The following is a 19505-nucleotide window of genomic DNA, read 5'->3' on the forward strand; positions in this document are numbered from 1 at the left end:
TCCGTCCCCGTAACCCAAAGAGCGGCCTGGCTGGCTGGCTGGTGCGAGGTGCAGGAGTCCAGCCGCCCGGTGCTGGCGGCTCCCTTCCTCTTCTCTCCAGCCGTCCCCGCCCACGAGGCCAGTGCAGGGCGTCCGTCACGCGTGGTGGTCACCAGGAGGCCTGGAACACAGGAGGAGGAGAGGGCCGAAGGCGGCCCATGGGCCGTGAGGTGGGGGCTGGGAGGCAGAGGCATGCCCCCCCCAACCCGCTCAGCAAGGAGACCTCCTTGCCACGGACGGCAGGGAGGTGTGTTTTGCACTCAGGGGCACGCGGTGGGCTTGGGAAGGGCCGGCAACCAACCCCCCCCCGGCACCCCCCCCCGGCTTTTCTCATCAAGTTCCAAATGCGGAGTCGGGAGCGGAGGCTGGAGAAGAAACGAGAAGGTGGGCTAAGCAGCCGGGTGGCCCCATTTGCACACCTGGCTGTTAAGGGTAGTGAGGTCCAAAGAGAGGGTGTGAGGGGCTCCAACAGGAGGGAGTGGGCGGCCAAACAGCAAATGCCGTTCAGGGTCGGCAAGAGAACTCCAACTTCGCACAGACACTGATGGGGTCTGACCAGGAGAGGGACCTCGGGGTCGTGGTGGGCCGCCCGTCGAAAGGGCCGACGGAGGGCACGGCAGCGGTGAAAACCCTCTGCCACAGGGATGTGGTGACAGTCAGCAGCCCGGGTGGCTTTAAAAGGGGCTGGACGAGAGGGGCCTCCTTGGGGGGCCTGACCCAGCAGGGCTGCTCTTCTGTCAATGAATGAAGCGGGACAGGATCGAAACAGGCGTGGCAAAACTGGGCGTGGGTCCATCTCCCTCTGCAGGAGGGGCAAAGTGCCTGCAGATGGGGAGCAGGAGCCACCCAGCCAGGGGAGAGTCTCCTCCCTGGGGGGAAAAGACGGGAGCGAGCGGAGCTGGAAGAAGCAAGCGCCCCTCCAGGCAAGAGCCTCCTGGCCTGACCTGCTCCCCTCACGGCCACCTCCTCCTCCTCTTCCGAAGGCGTGTGCTCCTCCGGATGCCGGGGGGCCCCAACCCGTCCGGGGCGGCCCGCTCTGTGCCGGGACCCTGCAGAGAAGAAGACGGCCACATGCCCGTGAGGCCCCTCCGGCCGGCCACCAACTGCTCAGCCTTGCGGACCAAAACAGCCCTCCTGCAGATGCTGGACTACAACTCCCCTCACCCCGGACTACTGGCCACTGTGGGTGGCCCAGGAAGCCCAGAGACCCAGCCGCTCCTCCGCCCTGGCACTGGGGGGGGGGGACCTGGGCCTGCCACCCAGAGGGCACAGCGGGGCTGCCCACGTCCGCTCAGCTGCCCCCGAGTCTCAGCCGAGGGCTCCAGGGCCTCGTGGGCAGCAGCCCCCCCCGATGCCCCTGCTGGCCTGGCAGATGCAGCGGAAGGAGCCCCCGGGGAGCTGGGCACGCAGAGCGGCCTCCTGGGCCACTCAAGGAGGCGCCGTGAAAGGCCAGCTCTGCCAACCCCCCTCTGAGCACAGACAGGGAGGCGGCCGCACTCCCGAGTCAAACCCAAGCCGGGCAGCTCTGCCAGGGGCTGGGGTGGCTTCAGCCGCCTGGAGCAGGGCCAGCAGGAAGGGGACCCCCGACCCCTGCAAGGAGCCTGCCGCCCGTCTGAGCCCAAGCCCCGCCACCGGAAGGGGAAACGGAGCTCCAGCCGCGGGGCCGGGCCCTGGCCCCAACCCTGGCCCACTCCCTACCTGGTGGGCCTCAGGCGCCCCCTCGGTCTCCTCCTCCTCCTCCTCCTCAGAGAGGCTCGAGTCGCCTTCCTGGTTGCTCTGGGCCCCCGAGAGCGTCGTCGTCACCCGGAAAGGGGGCAGCGTCGCCAAGGCGGCCGGGAAGGTGAAGGCGGCCAGGAACCGGGCTCTCAGCAGCCGGTAGGCGGGGTTCTCCCGGAGCTGCCTCTGCACCGCGGCCCTCAGCGCCCCCCCGGCCTCCTCCTCCTCCAGTGCCGGCGTCACGAGGGAGGCTGCGCTGCCCTCCAAGGCCTCCTTGTGCAGCAGGAGCGCCGAGAGAGTCCGCAGGCTCGACAGGAAAGGGGGCAGGTAGGGGAGGCCAGAGCCCGGGGCCGGGGCCCTCGCTGCCTCTCCCAGGGCCCACTTCTTCACGGCCGCGGCTTCTTCCAGAGAGATGAGGCGGTAGTCGGGGGCCACCTTCTCCTCCCGCGGGGGAGGTGCTGGAGGGCAGGCAGCGCGGTGGGGCTGGGGTGGCCGCTTCCATCCTGCGCTGCCAGACGGGGGGACCGGAGGGGGAGTGCTGGGCCTCGAGGGGGGCGCCGGGGGGCAGGCCGTGGGCAACCGGCTCTGGGCCTCTTGGGGGGCAGCGGGGGGGAGGCTCACCTCTGTCTGCTGGGGGCCCCCCTCCTTCAGCAGGCTGCTGGACGGGGCCCCTGGGGACGGCACGCCAGGCTGGGTCGCAAGCGGGGCCGTGCTTGGGGCGGCCGTCTTGGGGAGGGGCGCCTCCGCAGCTGGGCCCTGATCCGGAGGGGTGCCCGGAGTGCCCGGGGGCTGCTTGCCGGGAGGGGGGACACTCACCAGGGCCAGCGGGAGGAGGTCCTGCAGGCTCAGCACCCAGGTCAGAGGCAGGATGGGCCTGGAGCCCGGCTGGGAGGCCCCCTGAGTGGGCACGCTGCTGGCTGGGCTCCGCGGCCCCGGGCAAGGGCCCTCCTTCGAGCCAGACGCCACCGGGCGGGGAGCTGCTGCCACAGAGAGCTGGAGAGGCAGCTGGGCTTGTTCCGGCGGCAGGCGCCACCGAGGGGCCCCGTCGGCAGCTTGCACCGCCTGGGTCTCCCGGGGCCGGGCGCTCTCTGGCCCGTCCCTCTCATTGCTGGCCGCCGTCTCCTTCCGGGGGGGGCAGCTGCTGCCAGGCGAGGGGTGTGGAGGCAGGGAAGCCAGTGCGGGCAGGGCCTGGGCACGTGTGGGGCCTGCCAGCCTGGCTGCTGGGGAGGCGATGGGGGCCACCGCTGGCTGCTGGAGGACCAGAGCCGGGGCCGGCAGGAGGAGCCGTGGGGCCAGCAGGAGCCTCTTCTGGGCGGCCTTCTTGGCCTCCGCTTCCCGCAGCCGCTTGGCCCTCAGCAGCTCCGAGACGGTCTTGGGCTTCTGGGGCGGGCGAGGGGCCAGCAGCGCCTGCCAGGGGTGGGGAGGGGCCCCGGGGCCTTCCTTGGCTCTCAGAGGGATGAACTTCTTGCTGAGCTGCAGGCTGGGCTGGGCTGGGCCGGGAGAGGAGGAGGAGGAGGAGGAGGAAGAGGAAGCACAGGTCAGTGGCCGGAGCGGCCCCGCGGAAGGGATCCCTGAGCTCTGGCTGGCAGCTGACGGGGGGCTGGGGCGCAACTACAACTCCCGTCATCCCCAGCTACAATCAAGTGCAGCGGGAGGTGATGGGAGCTGCAGTCCGGCCATCTCCAGAGGGCCAGCGGTTGGGACCCCAGGGTGAGCCAGAGAGGAGGTGGGGGGTAGGGTGGGGGGCCCATCCTGCCCCCGCCCCCCGCATGGCCGGCCTGCAGCTGGGCTGGGCTCACGTTCGGCCAGGACGCCCGCTGAAGAGCGGGCACCAAATACGTACCGTTTGCGTCCCGCGCTGGAGCAGCCTGCAGAAAAGGGGGGGGGGAGAGGTCAGCTCGGGAGGCAGGTGGGCGGACCACAGTCTCCTACAGCTACACTCTGGGGGGTGATGGCGGGCTGGGGAGGATCGGGGGGGGTAGGGCAAGAGATGGGGCAGGAGCTCATCTGCGCCGTGAGAGGGGAAGCAACTGACCGGTGGCATTTTTATACCGCCTTCCTGCTTGACAAAGACACCCAAAGCAGCTTACAAGATTAAAGAGCAATGAAATTACATAAGTACTGTTTTTATGCTTGTGTTTTAATTATTTTTTTAATCAGATTTCTTTATATATATATATTTAGCTCAGTGTTTTAATGTGTCTTTTTAATAATCTGTGTGTGTGTGTGTGTGTGTGTGTGTGTGTGTGTGTGAAAGCCACTTTGGGATTCTCTTAATGAAAGGCAGGGTATAAATTTAACAATGGGAATAAAAAGATTAAAAGCTCCGTTGTTTCAAGGCTGCTGGTCTTTCCAGGAGCTGAGGACAAGAACTCGCCAGCCTGACTCATCTGGGTGGGGGGGGTCAATGGCAAGTGCTTGGCCTGGTCTTCGGGGGGGGGGGGGCCTCCCAGCTGGCGCTGCCGGCTGATGCCAGCTCAGTCCAGGATGAAATCTCTCTCATCACCAACTCACTGTGGAGGAAGTGGGCCGAGCTGGTGCAGAGGGCTGGCGGCCCCAGCCGACTCCTGAGATTTGCTCTCAGCTGCCAGCCCCACCAGGTTTCTAGCTCTCAGGGCGGGCCCTGCCTGCTCGGGGCTCAAGGGACGGCCGTTCCTCTTGGGGCGGCCCAGAGCAGGCAGAGTCCGGGAAGGAGAAGGTACCTGCTCGGTGCTCCCGATGAAGGTCTTCAAGAGCTCCGGCTGCCGGGACCGCCTCTTCTCGATGACCTTCACGCAGCCGGCCGCGTCTATGTGCAGCAGCTGCACAGCGAGGGCCCAGCGTCAAGCCTCAGGCCGGGCAGCGTGTGGCCAGACGGCGCGTGGGCTGCAACCCCGGGACGGAGACCCTTGGCCGTGGGCCTCCCCGTGGACTGGCAGTGTCACCCCCAAGGGAGCCGGCCACGGGGGAGGGGGAGATGCCGACCACTCACCCACCTGAATGAAGAGCGTGAAGAGCGGGGTGCTCGCCAGCCGGGCAGCCTGCAGCTGCTGGAAGATCAGTTCCGCTGGGGGGGGTGGGGGGGATAAGAGAGAGCGCATCCTCAAGACCAGCCGCACGGAGGCCAAGCGCGCGGGGGCCCTTCGGCTGCCAGGGACTGCCTCGTTTCTTGGGCACAGCCTTCGCCTCCCTCCAAGCGACACCTCTGCGCTGGGACATTCCCACCGACCCAGGCAACCCTGGGGGTGGCACCAGGCTGCCCTTCAGCCTCCCCCACCCCCGCCAGCGCAGAGAGACGGGGGTCCCTTGCAGGCTGCCCTGGAGTCCAAAGGAGGCCCCAGGCGGACGAGGCTCCCCGCCCCTCCCGTTACAAGGCTGGAGGGAGGACCAGGGTGGGGAAAGCCCTCTGGGGCTGTTGGGCCCGAACCTGCCCCCCACCGCCCCCGGGTCTTGCTGCAGCTAATCCTTTGCCACAGAACCCAGTTTTTAGCCGGCTCAGCCAGTTTTGGCACAAATGCGCAGCCGGGCGCCTGGCCTGGAACCATTCCTTCTCAAAGTCACCCACAAGCTCCCCAGAGAGAGAGAGGAACGGGGGGGGGGAAGAGCAGAGGAGAGGGTCAAGCCGGGGGGCGGCTGGGCAGCCTCTGACTAGCCGGCGGCTCCTCCCCAGTACCTTTGGACCTGCGAGAAGCTTCCTCCTTGGCCCGCAGAGCCAAGGCCTGCACGGTGCTGCCGGTCCAGGGGGTCACCGCGATCATCAGCCTCCGGTAGAGCGTCATCTTCCACTGCCCGGCAGGGGGGCCCCTGTGATTCCCGCGGGGTGCACGGCCCGCGGGCCGCCCCGGGTCAAACCGCCGCCTCCTGTGCAGTTCTCGCTGGGGGAGAGACAGGCGCTGGCGTCGGGCCCTTTGCCGAGGGACCCGCCTGCCGTTAAGCAGCTCCGTGACCCGCTTTACTCAGAGCCCACCGAAGAGCCACGCAGAGGGAGGCAGGAGCCAGGCCCCCGGCCCAGCGCGGTCTGCACTGACGGGCAGCGGCTCCCGCCAGGGTTTCCGGCTCAGGGTTTCAGCTCCCCGCCCCGCCTGCCGCCACCAGGGAGGGCGCCTGGGACCTTCTGCATGCCAAGCAGACGCCCCGTCTCCACCGGTGTCAGGCATGGATGGGTCTTCTCACGCAGGCACCACCCAGACCGAGGTCTGCTGAGCGCCAACAAGCTGGCTGTACTGGGTGCCTGAGGCCAGGCTGGGCCAAGCTGGCCTGTCAAAGAAGGACGTAAGAGCAGCCCAGCTGGGTCAGGCCCCCTAAGGAAGCCCACCTAGCCCAGCCTCCCGTTCCCCACGGTAGCCCACCAGATGCCTCTGGGGAGCCCACAGGCCAAAGGCAGAGGCAGGCCCTCTCTCCTGCTGTGGCTCCCCTGCAACTGGGACTGGGAGGCGGGAGACGGCCTATATCCATTAAGAGCAGGAGCCGTTGATAGACATGCCCATGAATTGGTCTCAGCCCCTTCCAAAGATATCCAAGCTAGAGGCCATCGCTGCATCCCGTGGCGGAGAGTTCCATAGTGAACTCTGGAGGCCCAAATCCCCCCCGCCCCCCGCCTTAGAACATGCTCTGGGACATTCACACAGTCACTCGCAGTTCTACCTCCTCCATTCTGGATACTTTGGGACAGGCAAGCGGAACATCAAGCCAACAAGCCCTCATTAAACAAGCCCCTTTTAGCACCATGTAAACCGCTTGAAGACACATTATAGCCGCATCTCTCAAACAACTGATATCTGGCTGGGGACAGCTTACAATAAAAGCTTACCAGACGCATCACGGCCAAGCCGTCATTCTGTGCTCATTCAACCCGCGGGCCCCAAAGCCGACCAGGCTCCCAGGATGCCAGAAGGTTTGGCGTTTCCAAAGTGAAAGGGGCAGAGGAGCACACACACACACACAGAGACACAGACACACACACACACAGCCTTGTCGCCCGCGCCCCAGCCAGGCACCTACGCTTCTCTTCTGCAGCTCAAAGGTCTCTCTCCTCAGCACAGACTTCACGTAGGCCAGGGAGACCTTCCACGAATCCCTTCTGCTGCTGCTGGACTTCTGCAAGGAAGAGGAACCTTAAAACCCACCAGCCCCACAGGATTCCAAGCCTGCCCCATTGCCAGAGGAGGGAGGCCCTGGGGGGAGAGTAGTGCAGAAGCCCAGTGTGTGTGTGTGTGGGGGGGGAGGAAGCTGGTCTCTCGCACCCGAGTCAGGGAGGCCAAGAGTCTTGGCTCAGCAACTTTCCGCAGCGGCTGAGACTTGCCAGCCAATGCTGACCGTGGCCCCTTGTGGCACAGGAGGACCGGGAAGCAGAAGCCGCACGGCCGGCAGCCCACCAGAGACCCGTCCGCAGCCCTCGCTCCCAGTACGTACGGCGCTGGCCTCCTTTTCCTCCGCCGCCGCCGCCTCCACTCCGACGCGGGCCCGTTCCGACGCCCCGGCCTCCGTCCCAAGGGGCCCTTCTCCTTCGTCCGCAGGAGCGTCGCTGGGGAGCGGCTTCCGCTTCCTGTTCTCATCAAAGCCCTTGGAGAGCAGCGTGACCGAGGCCAGCTCCCCGGGCCTGGGCTGGGCCGGGCCCTTCCTCGTGGGGACCCACAGGTCGATGCCGGGGACCCTCCACTGGCCGGCGGCAGCTTTGGCTGGGCGGCCCTTGGGCTCCTCCTCCTCCGAGCCGCTCCCGTCCAGCTCCGGGTCCAGCTCCGAGTCCTCGCTGCCGCCGCCGCTGCTGCTGCTGGACTCCACAGGCCTGGGGCTGGCTCTCCGCTTGCGGGACGGCTTCTTCTCTGCCCATTTCCTGGAGCGGTTTTTCTTCAAGCACGGAACAAGGCCACACGTGGCTGATCCCAGAGACCCCCAGAAGGCACCGCTCGGCCCTTCTGTTCTCGGTCAGGGGCTCAACCCGGCACTCTCACAGTGGGGCGGGGGACAGGAGGGGCTCCAGCTGGCAATGCCCCCAAGACCCGTCTCGGGGGCAAGAAGTTCAAAGCCACCCGGCCCACACTTCGGCAGGGAGGGAGTCCTGGCTGCGCCCCCCACCCTGCAGGGACTTGCCATCAGAATGCTAGGGTCAGAACAGCAGCCCTGCCCCACACCCCGTCCTGCTCTTCGAAGGCAGGGGGTCTCAGCCTTGGGCTCCCCGACACACCTCCTCTCACCCCACTTGCCCACCGTAGCTCCCACATGATGGGAACTGTAGTCCAATATCACCCCCCAAGGCAAAGGGGGCAGAGACCCCCAAGGGCCAAGGGCCCCTCACCTACCCTATAGCCGAGCAGCACCTTCCACTTGCTGAGGCACTGCGACCCCGAGCGGTGGGGCAACTCGGAAGCGATTTTTGCCCAGCGGCCTAGAGAGGGAGAAGGAAAATCAGGACAGAGCAGGAGCGCTCAGCCTTGGGGCCCCAGATGTGGCTGGACCCACTCCCATCATCCCACAGCTGGGGGAGTCCGACCCCACCAGGGGACCCAAGTCCGAGAACTCCTGACTTAGGGGGACGAGAAGGACTTCATGGCGCTCCTAAGATGCCTGAGGCCCCTCCCCCCGGCATGGCCCCGATTCCCACCCCACTCGCCGCCTCGTGCTCCCTGTGGACTGCTCAGAGCTGGCAAGTCACACAAAACACTGCAGGCAGAGGGTGTGTGTGGGACGACGAGCCACACAGAGCCTCCCTCCCCAGCTCCAGCATCTCCCCAGCTGCTGGGCATCAGTGAGGGTGGTCGCCGAGAGAGTCCCATACAGCCTAGGACGGGGGGCTGTGCCACTTGTGGGCCCCCTGCAGATGTGGACTACAACTCCCCCAACCACGGCACATGAGGGCTGGGGATTGTGGGAGTTGTTGTTGTTATTATTATGTGTGGTCCAAAAATAGCTGGAGGGTCCAGGTTGTGCAGCCATGAAAGGAAGCCCTGCCCTCCAACTCCCTCATGAACCCGCCAGATCATGGAGAACCCCCCCCCCACTTTTCCCACCCGGGGAGTTCAGGGAGGCGGCGAGGAGGAAGGGGGCCTGCTGGGCAGGGGGGAGCCAAGCTGAGCCCGGACTCAGAGAAAGGTCTGCCGTGAACTGGCCCAGGATCCGGACGGGAGCCGCTCTGGGCTGCCTGGAAGAGGAACCCCTCAACACAAGGAGCGGCAAACTCATTCAGAACAAGCAGCTCCCAAGACAGGCCTTCATTTGGCGATGGCTGGGCGGGCGGGTGGGGGGGGGAGCAGCAGCCCCAGCCCCGGCCTGAGCCCCTCCACCCGCCCGGCCACCATGCCAGCCCCGGGCTCCCTTCCTGGGGTTGTGCTCGGCTCCAGTGGACTCTCGGCCAGCCTTCCCTCCACTGGCGCCACGGACGGGCAGGCTCCGGTGGGACGACCACTTTCCTCGGCAGGGCCCAGGCTCCCCTCTGCCTGCAGCCACCAAGAGCAGGCCCAGGCCCAGGCGGCTTCCTGCTCCCGCCGCGGCCAGGAGGGCGCCTCCTCACCTGTGCCGTACTTCTCGGTGAGCTCCACGAGCTTCCTCTCCTCCTCCTCGCTCCACTTCCCCTTCTTGATGTCATAGTGCAAGGAGTTCAAGTACCTGCAGTTCCCCAGAGGGATGTGGGGAGGGCGGGAGGGAGAGGTGGGCGGGGGCCGGGTCGCTGCCGCGGCTTCCCTCTCACTCCTTTTACACCCCGCCCCCCGAGTGCTCCCTTGTGGGGATCTGCTAGCGAGGCCTGGCCGAGGGCTCCATCCTCGGTGCAAGACCAGCATCGGTGAGGGACGGCAGGGCCTGCTCTGTAGCTGCCCCAACAATGTAGGCTCAGGCGGCTTGCTCAGCCCCACTGCTGGCCTGGTGTTTGGAAAGAAACCAAAGGCTCCCCTTGCCCCGCCCCCCCCCCCACGCCAGAGCTCGCCTCCGAGGCCGCAGTTTGACCGACTCCAAGCTGAGTCTGTTATCCTGCCGTGGCCTTTCACGGCTGGGCGGTTAATGCTTTCGTGCAGAAAGAAGAACTCCGGCCCAACAGCCACAGGCCACAGAGAGCGGGGCTCGTGCGCTGAGCCGCCACAGGACTCCTCCTCCTCCTCCTCCTCCTCACCTGTCTCGGCACTGCAGGTCGGTCCTGCCTGGCACCTCCGTCCGGATCTTGTACCACTCCCGCTGGCCGTACTTGGCAACCGCCTTCAAAAGCAACTGGAGACGCAACACAAGAGGGGGAATCAGGGCCGGGAAGAGCTGCCGGAGGATTGTGGCCCCCCAGCTGTGGGAAGAAATGGGGAGCGAAAAAGCAGGACTCCGAGGAGAGCCGGCAGAAGACGGGCCCTCCCCAGCCGCCCAGGGGCCAGGGGGGGGGAACCATGCAGCCCTGAGAGCAGCGCCCCCTCACAGGGGTCCCCAGAGGTTGCGGACTACAACTCCCATAAGCCCCAAGCAAAAGCCATGGCAGCTGGGGGTTCTGGGAGTTATAGTCCGCAACATCTGGGGATCTCCGTGAGAGGGACCACGGCCTGCAAGGCGCCCCGAGGAAGAGGAGGTTCTGCCCGCAAAGGGACAAGCAGACCCTCCTCGGGGATTCTGGCTGCGTGGATCTAGCCCCAGAGAGACCCCCCCCCGGCTCCCGAGGACTGGGCCGCCACAGGCTGCCCCCTCCGCCCGCTCCTGCCTGAGCCCTGCGCCAGCTGCCAAGGCGCTCCCAGATGTGGAAAGGGCAGGAAGCCTCGCCCGGGTTGCCACTCCGGGACTGGGGCTCCCACGGGAAGGGGCAGGAGAAAGCAGAGGCTTGCAGGGGGGCTGGCAAACCAAGCCGGGGGGCTGTGCCTGCAGCAGCCCCCCGGCGGCCTCCTCCCCCTCCTCCCACCCGCCTCTCGGGGCTGCTCCCTGCCCCCGCCCCCCCGCGGGAGAAACAGGCAGCGTCCTCACCGCGTCCTCCTCCGGCGTCCAGGCTCCTCGCTTCAGCTGGGGATCCACTCGCTTGGTCCACCGGTAGATCAGTTGGGCCGAGTCCCTCCCCTCCATGTAGTAGGCAACTGGGGGGGGGCAGAGAGCTCTGGCTCAGCCGGCGCAGAGTCAGCCGCTGACCCCCCCCCCAAAGCCCGAAGCGGAACGGCCATCTCTGGTCTGAGCAGGCTCCAGCAAGGCCCAGGAAAGGCCAGCTGGTCTCGGTGTGGGGGCCGCCAAGGGCCTCTTGCTGCCGGCAGGCTGGCCACTGGACAGGTAGAGCGGCCTGGTTAACTTCACAGCTCTACCTGGGGAGTGGGCAGCCTGCAGGCACCGCGTGGGAGAGAAGAGCAACCTGAGCTGCCTCTTTCGGCACCCCCCCCCACCAGGATGCCCAGTATCGGCCAAGGGCAACCGGAGGGACTCCCTCCTTTGCCCAGCGCCGGCCCAGGACCCCCCCCCCCCGGCTTCCCAGAGCTCCACCCTGGTTGGCATCACGAACAGGCCCCGGGAAGAGGCGGAGGGAGCCGCGGGGGCCAGGACCAGGCACACGCCCCCCCCCCCCGCAGAAGAAGGGCCTCTGCTTCGCCAGCAGGTGCTGGAGGGAAAGGCGGAAGCGGGAGGGCGGCTGCTGGTGCCTCTGGCGGCTCACTGGGCCACCTTCTTCGCTCCGCGAGGGGGTCTGTGCGGGAGATGCTCCCCAGCCCGGAGATGCTGCAGGGGCTGGGCCCCGGGGGGCCCTCCTCCCTCCCCACCCCACCCCACCCCACCCCAGAAGGGGGCTCACTTTTCCGGTAGGGGATGTGGCCCCCCACCCGCATGTCCTGCACCAGCTGCAAGAGCATCTGGTCCTCCTCCGGCGTCCACTCGCTCCGCTTGAAGGCCTTGTGGTGGGCCTGGAACATCTGCAGGCACTGGAAGGCGCTGCGCTGCGTCTGGGGAGGGGGAGGCAGGAGCGCTGGGGGTGTGTGTGTGGAAAGGCCCTCCCAAGGGCTGCCAGCCTGCAGGCGGGAGGGGAGGGCTGCATGGGAGGGGGGGCTGGGGGGGACCCCTCCGAGGAGCCGGGCCTTGGAGCACTCCGCCCCAGAGCCTCCCAGCCCCCTGCGCTGCGGCCACCAGCCCTCGACGCCTGCCCCGATCCCCCAGCCCCCCCAGCGTGGGCTCCGCTGGGCCTCACTGACCCCCAGCTCCTGGGCGATCGCCTGCCAGTCCAGGCAGCTGTGCCGGGCCGCCACCTCCTGCAGCTGCTGGATCTCCTCCTCGCCCCACTCCCGCTTGCTGATGCTGGGGTGCTCCGAGTTCTGCCAGAACTTCCGCAGCTCCGGGGCGTTGCGCGTCCCTTCAAACTGGGGGGGGGGCGGGAAGGGAGGGGCTCAGGCTCCACACACACACAGAGCCCCTCCCTGGTGTCTGGCACCTTTGTGGGGACTGGGGGCTCCTCTTGGCTAACCGATGGGGTGCAAAATCCAGGCAAGCCAACCACTGCCACCTCCCCCGCCCCCCCCCACCAGACAACTCACGTTGATGTTGGCGATCTTCTCCCAGTCGCGCTTGTCGAACCGGTTCCCCAACAGAGCCCCCTCCGGCAGCAGGCTGGAGCCAGGAGAGACAGAACGCAGCTCGCTGGGGGCGGCGGGGGGGGGGGCAATACTGCCCCTCCAGCGGCAGCCGGCAGCAGCAGCAGGGGCCACCCTCCCCCCTTTCTGGGATTGTCCTTGGCGCAGTAGGTGCCTGTGACCCAGAGGAACCCAGACCCCTGACGCCTCCAGCCTGGGGTCCCTCCCAGGAGAAGGACGGCCTAGGTACCCTTCTGCCTCCCGGTTTGGGGGCCAACCTCCAGACCCACTTGGGCTGCGCTCGCATGTTTCGCAGGGCACCCCTGCCCAGCGGCGTCATTTCGGACCTCCCTGGGGCTCGGCACAGCCGCCTGGTCCTCTGGCGCTGGCCGGACGGTGCTCGTGGCCCAGGGCAGCCTTGCTCAGGGGGTCGGGCACCACCTGCCAGAGCTGCAGCGGGGGGGGGGGGGGAGGGCGCCATCCAAGAGGAGCCTCTCGCTGGGCACAGAGAAGGGTCGGCCGGCTGGCCAGCGCTGCTGCAGGGAGGGGAAGGGAGGAGGCCGCAGCTCCTGCCCCAGCCCGAGCCCGAGGGAAGGTCTCCTTACTTGATGTCGCGGATCTCGCGCTCCGTCTCTTGGATCTGCTTGTCGAAGATCTGCCTGGCCACGTCGTCCTTGGTTTTGGCCCGCTTGCCGTTCAGGTAGTCGAGCCTGTTGAGAAAGCGGCCCGCGGCAAGGTCAACAAGCCCAGAGCCCCCCGCAAGCCATTTTGGGAGACCCGCCGGCCACGTTCTGCGCATCGGAGCACGTTTCAAAAGCTGCCCAAGTTTGCTGGCACCCAAATCCAGAGCAGCTCCTTCAGCACAGAAAAGGTTCACGCGGCGGCGGCTGGGGAAGCGGGTTTCCGACCCATCGCAAACAGCTGCCCCTAAGCGCTCTACAGGAAGGACCCCCATCCGCGCCTCCATTTCAGGGACATCCTCAGCCAAATCGGGGAGGTTTCTCGGAGAAGGGCCTCCTCTCCCTCCCCTCTTGGTGCTCAGGCTGCCCAGGGCCTCCCACACCGACCACTCCCAGAGGGCCAGGGTGCGAAGGGCCTCCGCGGAAGAAGTGGCCCAGCTGGGCAGCACCGAGCGAGGGGGACCCACCCTCAGGCACGGGGGAATCTCCCCCCAGCTTCGTAATGGATCTGGACTCACTTCAGGAGCTTGGGCTGAAGCAGACGGTGCAAAGAATCACTGGCCACCGACTGGCGCAGCAGCTGCTTCTCCCGGGTCTTCCCTGGGGAAGGACAGGCAGGGTGGGTGGCCAGGCCGAGGCTGGGGCCGCTCCCTCGGGGGGGGGGCTGCAAGTCCCGCTTGCCGGAGCAAGTGAGCAGGAAGAGGCCGCCGGGCAGGGAAGCAGCCGACAGCCGGCTCTCCCGCACTGGCTGCCTGGAAGCAGGAGCCGGACCCCCCTCCGCTGGGGATGCTGGCGCTCCGGATCCCCTGCACGGAGGAGGAGGAGGAGGAGGCTGGGCCCCCAGAGGACCCCCATCACCCCCCCCGGAGACAAGCCCCAGCCTTCCTCTCAAGGCTGGGGAGGAGAGGGGACGCTGCCGACCCTGGCACAACCCTCCAGATGCAGCCCAAATGCCGCAGAAGCCAGGCACCGTGCGTTGCAGAGGGGAGCTCTGCCCCACACTGCTAGCCCCGAGCTGAAGGGCAGGATGCAGAGACAAAGCCCCACTCCAGACTTGGAGATGGGGGGCAGGGGAGGGGGGAGCAGGAATGGGTCCCTGGCATTTCACGGGCACAAGTCCCCGGGGAAAGCGCCGGAGTGTGGGGCCGGCTGCATTCCCAGACGGGCAACGAAAGCCTCCTCCACTTGCTGGGGATTGCGTCCCCGTCCCCCCCCCCCCCGTCCAGGCCCAGCATCCCGCTGCATCGCCACGCCCGACTCTCGCCCCCTCCTTACATTTGATGGTGATCAGCTCCTCAAAAGACTTGATGCCTTGCCTGGCTTTTTCTCGGGCATCACTGTTGGCAGGAGGGCCCTGCGGGGAAGGACGGCGACACAGACGGCGTGACGCCACTCGGATCGCGGCTCCAGGCAAGGCTGCCCCCCACCCCAGACTCCCAGCCCCCCACCCCCTGCAGCCTGGCTGCCCTGAACAGATCCTAACTGGGAAAGATGCCGGGGGGGGGGGAGAGTCACAAAAGCCTAGTGACCCAATTTCAGGCTGCAAACCATGAGCGTGGGAGGGCGGGGGGCAGATCCACCCCCGGAGAGACCACTGGGGCAGTCTGGAAGGGCGCTTGCAACAGGCAGCTCCCCCCCTTGGGGCTGGGCTCAGGAGGCGCTCAAAGGCCAGCACCGCCCGCCCTCCCACCGGCCAGGCCCAGTTCGGAACCTGGCAGCTGCCTCTGGGACTCAGGGAGGCGGTGGTTCCCTGCAGCGGCCCCCACCCCCCCACTACAGCAGCCTCCTCACCGGGGGGGGGGCAGGCCTTGAGTGCGGGGGACGGTGGCCGGGCTGCCTCCAGTGGCCAACAGGTGAGCAGCCAGGGCGGCTCCATCCAGAACAGCAGGAAAGCCAGCTGGCCGGCCACTCAGCAAGGGGACCCCTGCCCAGCTGGGGCCGCCCTTCAGTTGGCGCCCGGACCCGAGGCCCAGCCACGTGCAGCCAGCCACTGCCTCCCCAGCCCGGCCCACAGACAGCGCTGGACACCAGCAGCGACCCCAAACGCCCGCCCGGCTCGCCTCGACCCCGAAGCGCTGCCAGCGGCCAGCCCGTGCCGGAGAGCCAGAGGGGGCCCCGGGAGCCGTCCGAGGCAGGCCGCCGCACCTACTTACCACCCCGGAGGTTTTGTCCTTGAAGTAGGGCTTCATGAAGTGGCCCAGGAACATGTTGGCCGGCAGGACTTTGCCGTCGCCCGATCTCGTCCCTTTGCTGCCCGAGAGCTCGCAGGTCAGCTTCTCCTGCCCGGCACCCGGAGGGAAGGCAGCCGCTGAGCAGAGGCCGAGGGCGGGAGGGGGTGCGAGAGTCCCACGGCCGGCAGGAAGCCACCCACAGATGGCGGGCCATGCCAAGCACCCGGGGAGGCCGCAGCCCTGAGGAGGGCCAGCTCTGCCTTCCAGGCAGCTCGCCCCCCCCACAGCACAAGAGGCCAGAAAGGGCCCCCCAGGGGGTGGGGGGTGCTAGGAGGCCCCAGCTGCCCCCTCGTGCCCAGAAATGAGGGACCGGGCCTCTCAGCATCGGGCCCCTCCGCACTTGGGAACGCTGCCCTGGAACGGGGACCCCTCCGCCAGCCCTTCCAACCCAGTCACTCTGTGGGAGGGGGTGCCCTGCTCGTTCCCCAGGGCCGTGCGCCTGCGTCGCCCCGGGCGGAAGCCCCCTCCCTGTCCGCTCCTGGGCTAGCCCAGACTTCCCACTCTTCTGGAGGCCAGGATCAGGACCCACCTGGTGCTCTTTGTTCTGGGCAAGCAGAAGGTTGATCTCCTCAATCTTCTCCTGAATCACTTCCTGATAGACCAGGTTCATCTGCAGGCAGGTGTCCGGGGTCCGAGGAAGGTCGACGTCCCCTTCGCTGTCCCCATTCCACAGCCTTGGGTCCCCCTCCTGGCCCCAGAGGAGAGAAGCAGGAGTCATGCAAGGCAGCTAGAAGCTTCTCTAGGCGCACACGCGGCAGCAACGGATCAATGGCGCCAATCAAGGTGTGTTTTCAGCATGTGCACCCCTCCAGACACTGGTGTCTCTTCCTCTCTTCGGTGTCCGCCTTGCACGTGAACCTCTGGCCTCAGCCCAAGCCAAAATCAAGCCTGGTCCCCTCCGAGTGCATTAGCTCACCTTCACCCCTTCTTACTTTTGTTTTTCTGCTTTCTGTCTCTTCTCTGCTTTTACAGTTAAAGTCTAAACTGTAAGCTATTTCAGGCAGAGACCTGCCTTTTCTCGCCACTGTTACTCTGCAAGGCATCACAAATGCCAGCGGCAACGTATAAGTGACCCATAACGTCCCCCGTCCCCATGGAATCCCAGAGTCTCCAGTGGGAGGAGAGCTGGTCTGGTGGTCGCAAGCATGAATGGTCTCCTTTGCTAAGCAGGGTCCGCCTTGGTTGCATTTTAATGGGAGGCTACATGTGTGAACAGCACTGTAAGGTATTCGGGGCCGCTCTGGGAAGAGCAGAAGGTTCCAAGTTCCCTCCCTGGCAGCATCTCCAGCGAGATAGGGCTGGGAGAGATTCCTGCCTGCAACCTGGGAGAAGCCGCTGCCAGTCTGTGTAGGCAATACTGAGCTGGATGGAACACGGGTCTGACTCAGTATATGGCAGCTCCCTACGTTCCTAAGAGTCACTCTAAGGCTGCATCATCGTTCACCTCCACTCTATTTGTGTCACTGAGGCACAAGCCCCAGCTTACATTTCCCCTGCACAAGTGATTTCTCCATGAGCAAAAAACATAAGTTGAATTGGGATCTCAGCTGGGTCCCAGCAGAAGGTTTGGGAATCCCAGGTTCATGGAAGAGAGCCAGAGGCGTTGCAAGAAGCGGCTCAGAAGAGCAGGAGGCCGAGCTCATTCTTGGCTGCCCCGTGACCTCTGGGGAGCTCAATTCCTGAGCAGAGAGTGTGCGAGGATGTGTGGCCGGCCATCATATTCCATTTGGGCAGAACGATATATTCTGAATGGATTACTTACCGTGTCAGCTTGAGGATTGGACTCATCGTCATCTTCCGTGTCCTCTAACGGAACAAGAAGATACAGTTACAGACAATTTGAAAACGTGCCCGGATATAAGGAAACTTAAGTGTGGCGCTCTGCTTGTGTTAGGAGAATGAATGCGAGAACGTGCGGAGAATGCGAGAACAAAAAGCAAATGAAGCGGGAAGCCCCAGGTAGCCAGAGGCAAGCTGCTCTGTGGGGGTCCCACCACTGACTGACTTTGTGGGGCTGCTGGAAAGAGAGAGAATATAATTCACATGTGTGAAGTGCTTTTAGTGCTCCAGAAAAAGTGCTTGATAAACCCTGGAGCGGATGACAAACCGTGTCATGGTTTCGGGCTGCTGCATTGCAGAATCTAAAGAAGGGGGCATCTTCGCTCAGTGGCAGCACGCCTGCTTTGCAGGACACTCATTTCTGGACTCCAAGCAGGCTATCATAAATGCTGGCTTGCTGGAAGACGCAGCCAGCTCAAAAGCACAAGGCAGGGAAAGGCCGAGAAAGAACCGCACCTTCGTCGTTGGATCCCGACTCGAGGCTGGTATCCGACACGTTGACCTCGATGCTGGGGAGCTCCTCCAGGCTCCTCTTCAGCTCTTCAATCTCCCACCGGATTTGCTCTCGCTCGGCATCGACGTCCATGGCCGACCTTCCTGCCACCAAGGAAGATGCAGAAGCAGGCGTCAGAGGAGGGAGCTGGTCCCACGAGACGCAACCACCCTCTGCACCACAAGGCCACGGGCATACTGGAGAACCACCTTGAGACCTGGCTACAGGCCATCTATAAGCAGGTTAAATACCCAGAACAAGTGCCAGGGCTTAGAGGAGCCATAAGAACACAGGAACAGCAGCCCTGCAGGATCAGGCCTATCCAGCCCAGCATCCTGCGTGGGAGGCGGCCTACAGCCACCAGCCTAGTGGCCACAGATAGACCTCTCCTCCATGAACTGGTCTGAGCCCCTTTTAAAGCCACCCAAGCCAGTGGCCCTCGCCACATCCCATAGCAGAGAATTCCGTAGATTAATTATAACACTGTTGGATTACAACTCCCATCATCCCAGCGACAGCTGGAGGACCAAGTTTGCCCAGGCTAGATAAAAACCACTGGGAGGGACGCGGAGGAAGACCCCAGGAAGCAGCGCGTTAACCTGTCCCCCAGAAGGCAGACTGCTCTTGGCTATGGAGGCTCCGCGCGCTCCCACCCTCAGCGCCCGCAGCCTTACGGGCCTCCGTAGGCGGCTCTTCCTCACGCACCTCCAGAGGCAGCTACCTCGCACGCTCCGCCCCGCCTCCTGCTCCAGCGCCGCTGGCCCCGCCCCCGCCGCCCTCTTGCCAGCCAATCGCTGCCCCGCCTTCCACGCCGCGGGGGACCAATGAGCTGCCTTGCTGTTCAGGCCGGCGCCTCGCCGCGCCGTCCAATGACTGCGCGGGGACGGCAGGAGCGGGAAGCCGCGCCAGCTGGCCCCGTCTGAGCCAATCAGAAGGCCGCAAAGGCCTTTCCCTCGGCGCCAGGCCAGGGAGGGCGTGTCCCGGAAGTGCGGTCCAAGCCCCGCCCCGGAAGTGCTCCAGTGAGGAGGGAGCTGCCCTTTGCCCTGCAGGGTGGGATAAATTGCAGCGGGTGGTGATGGGAGGTGTAGTCCAGCAGCAGCTGGAGAGCCTTGCCTCGCCCCCCCCCACCCGCTGCCCTGAGCTCCTTGGAGGAAGAGCAGAAGTCTTTAATTCCACACACCCCCCTCAGATATTTCGGTTTAACTAGTTAGCAACTTGACAAACTTTAAGCACAGCAGAAGAAATAAGGTGGTGGTTTGTTTTTTAACGGTATAAAGAGGTCAAGCAATATGCCAAATCTCATCATAACCTATTTATTGCATCAGGAGAATTTTATAGTAATTAAGAAAAAAAGTGAATGAGCATTTTCTGGAAAGTTTTCCAATCCATGATTTTCCAGAACACACACATCCCTTGTGCTTAGTTCTATATAAAAGGAGTTAAAATGTGAACCAGAAGCAGCTTATAGAAAACAAGTTCTAGTAAGAACTAATCTGCTTACTTTCCTTTTACTATCCCTACAATAGGACTAAATTTGGTCCAACTGTACCCAGTTTCATCCACATTGGTTAGGCAGTCCACAATTTTGCCCTCTTGCACCTCACACATTCACGCATCTGCCCTCTTGAATCGGGGTCGATGACATCCCCACAAACTACACTGTTGAGGTGTCCCTACAACTGTACCCAATTTTGGTTCATATTGGTCCAGGCATTGCAAAATTGTGTCCATCCCCACCACCATCAGACACACACATGGGATGCCGATGATCTCATAAGCCTACTGCAAAGTAGGCTAATAAAATCCTAATAATAATGTATGTACCCACTAGGCAGCAGTTTAGTCTCTTGAAAACACGCAACATGAAAGGTTACCATTGTGAGCTCTTTCACCTGGGGACCCCATTTTCAGCAGCAAACTCTGGAAGGTATGAAGGTAGCCTGTGGATGGCAGGAGGCTGCTGGCCACCATGTGTGTTCACACACAAAAGTAGTGTTACTTTTTTTTAAAAAAAGTAAACCAAACAGAAGAA

The 19505-nt window shown here is 64.6% G+C and overlaps 1 protein-coding gene across 4 annotated transcripts; it reads right to left on the bottom strand.

Annotated features, from left to right (window-relative positions):
* Positions 1 to 24: 24 nt before the first annotated feature.
* Positions 25 to 18306, bottom strand: SNAPC4 (small nuclear RNA activating complex polypeptide 4). 4 transcript variants are annotated; one of them, XM_053282372.1, is made up of 24 exons: positions 18179 to 18306; positions 17437 to 17577; positions 16904 to 16947; positions 15671 to 15829; positions 15064 to 15189; positions 14186 to 14264; positions 13429 to 13510; positions 12836 to 12940; positions 12195 to 12267; positions 11856 to 12020; positions 11462 to 11609; positions 10657 to 10763; positions 9836 to 9930; positions 9242 to 9336; positions 8034 to 8119; positions 7147 to 7581; positions 6736 to 6831; positions 5408 to 5609; positions 4731 to 4801; positions 4458 to 4556; positions 3599 to 3623; positions 1738 to 3245; positions 984 to 1088; positions 25 to 160 (listed from the first exon to the last, which is right to left on the bottom strand). In XM_053282372.1, exons 2-23 carry the CDS (start codon positions 17564 to 17566, stop codon positions 993 to 995), a joined length of 4026 nt encoding a protein of 1341 aa, XP_053138347.1. In that variant the 5' UTR covers positions 17567 to 17577; positions 18179 to 18306; the 3' UTR covers positions 25 to 160; positions 984 to 992. The 4 variants fall into 4 exon arrangements, with proteins under 4 accessions (XP_053138347.1, XP_053138346.1, XP_053138348.1 ...); XM_053282371.1 differs by having other exon boundaries at positions 18148 to 18241; XM_053282373.1 differs by lacking the exon at positions 18179 to 18306 and adding an exon at positions 18073 to 18177.
* Positions 18307 to 19505: the final 1199 nt, after the last annotated feature.

Source organism: Hemicordylus capensis, chromosome 17 (assembly GCF_027244095.1).
Source record: "Hemicordylus capensis ecotype Gifberg chromosome 17, rHemCap1.1.pri, whole genome shotgun sequence".
Taxonomy (NCBI): Eukaryota; Metazoa; Chordata; class Lepidosauria; order Squamata; family Cordylidae; genus Hemicordylus; species Hemicordylus capensis.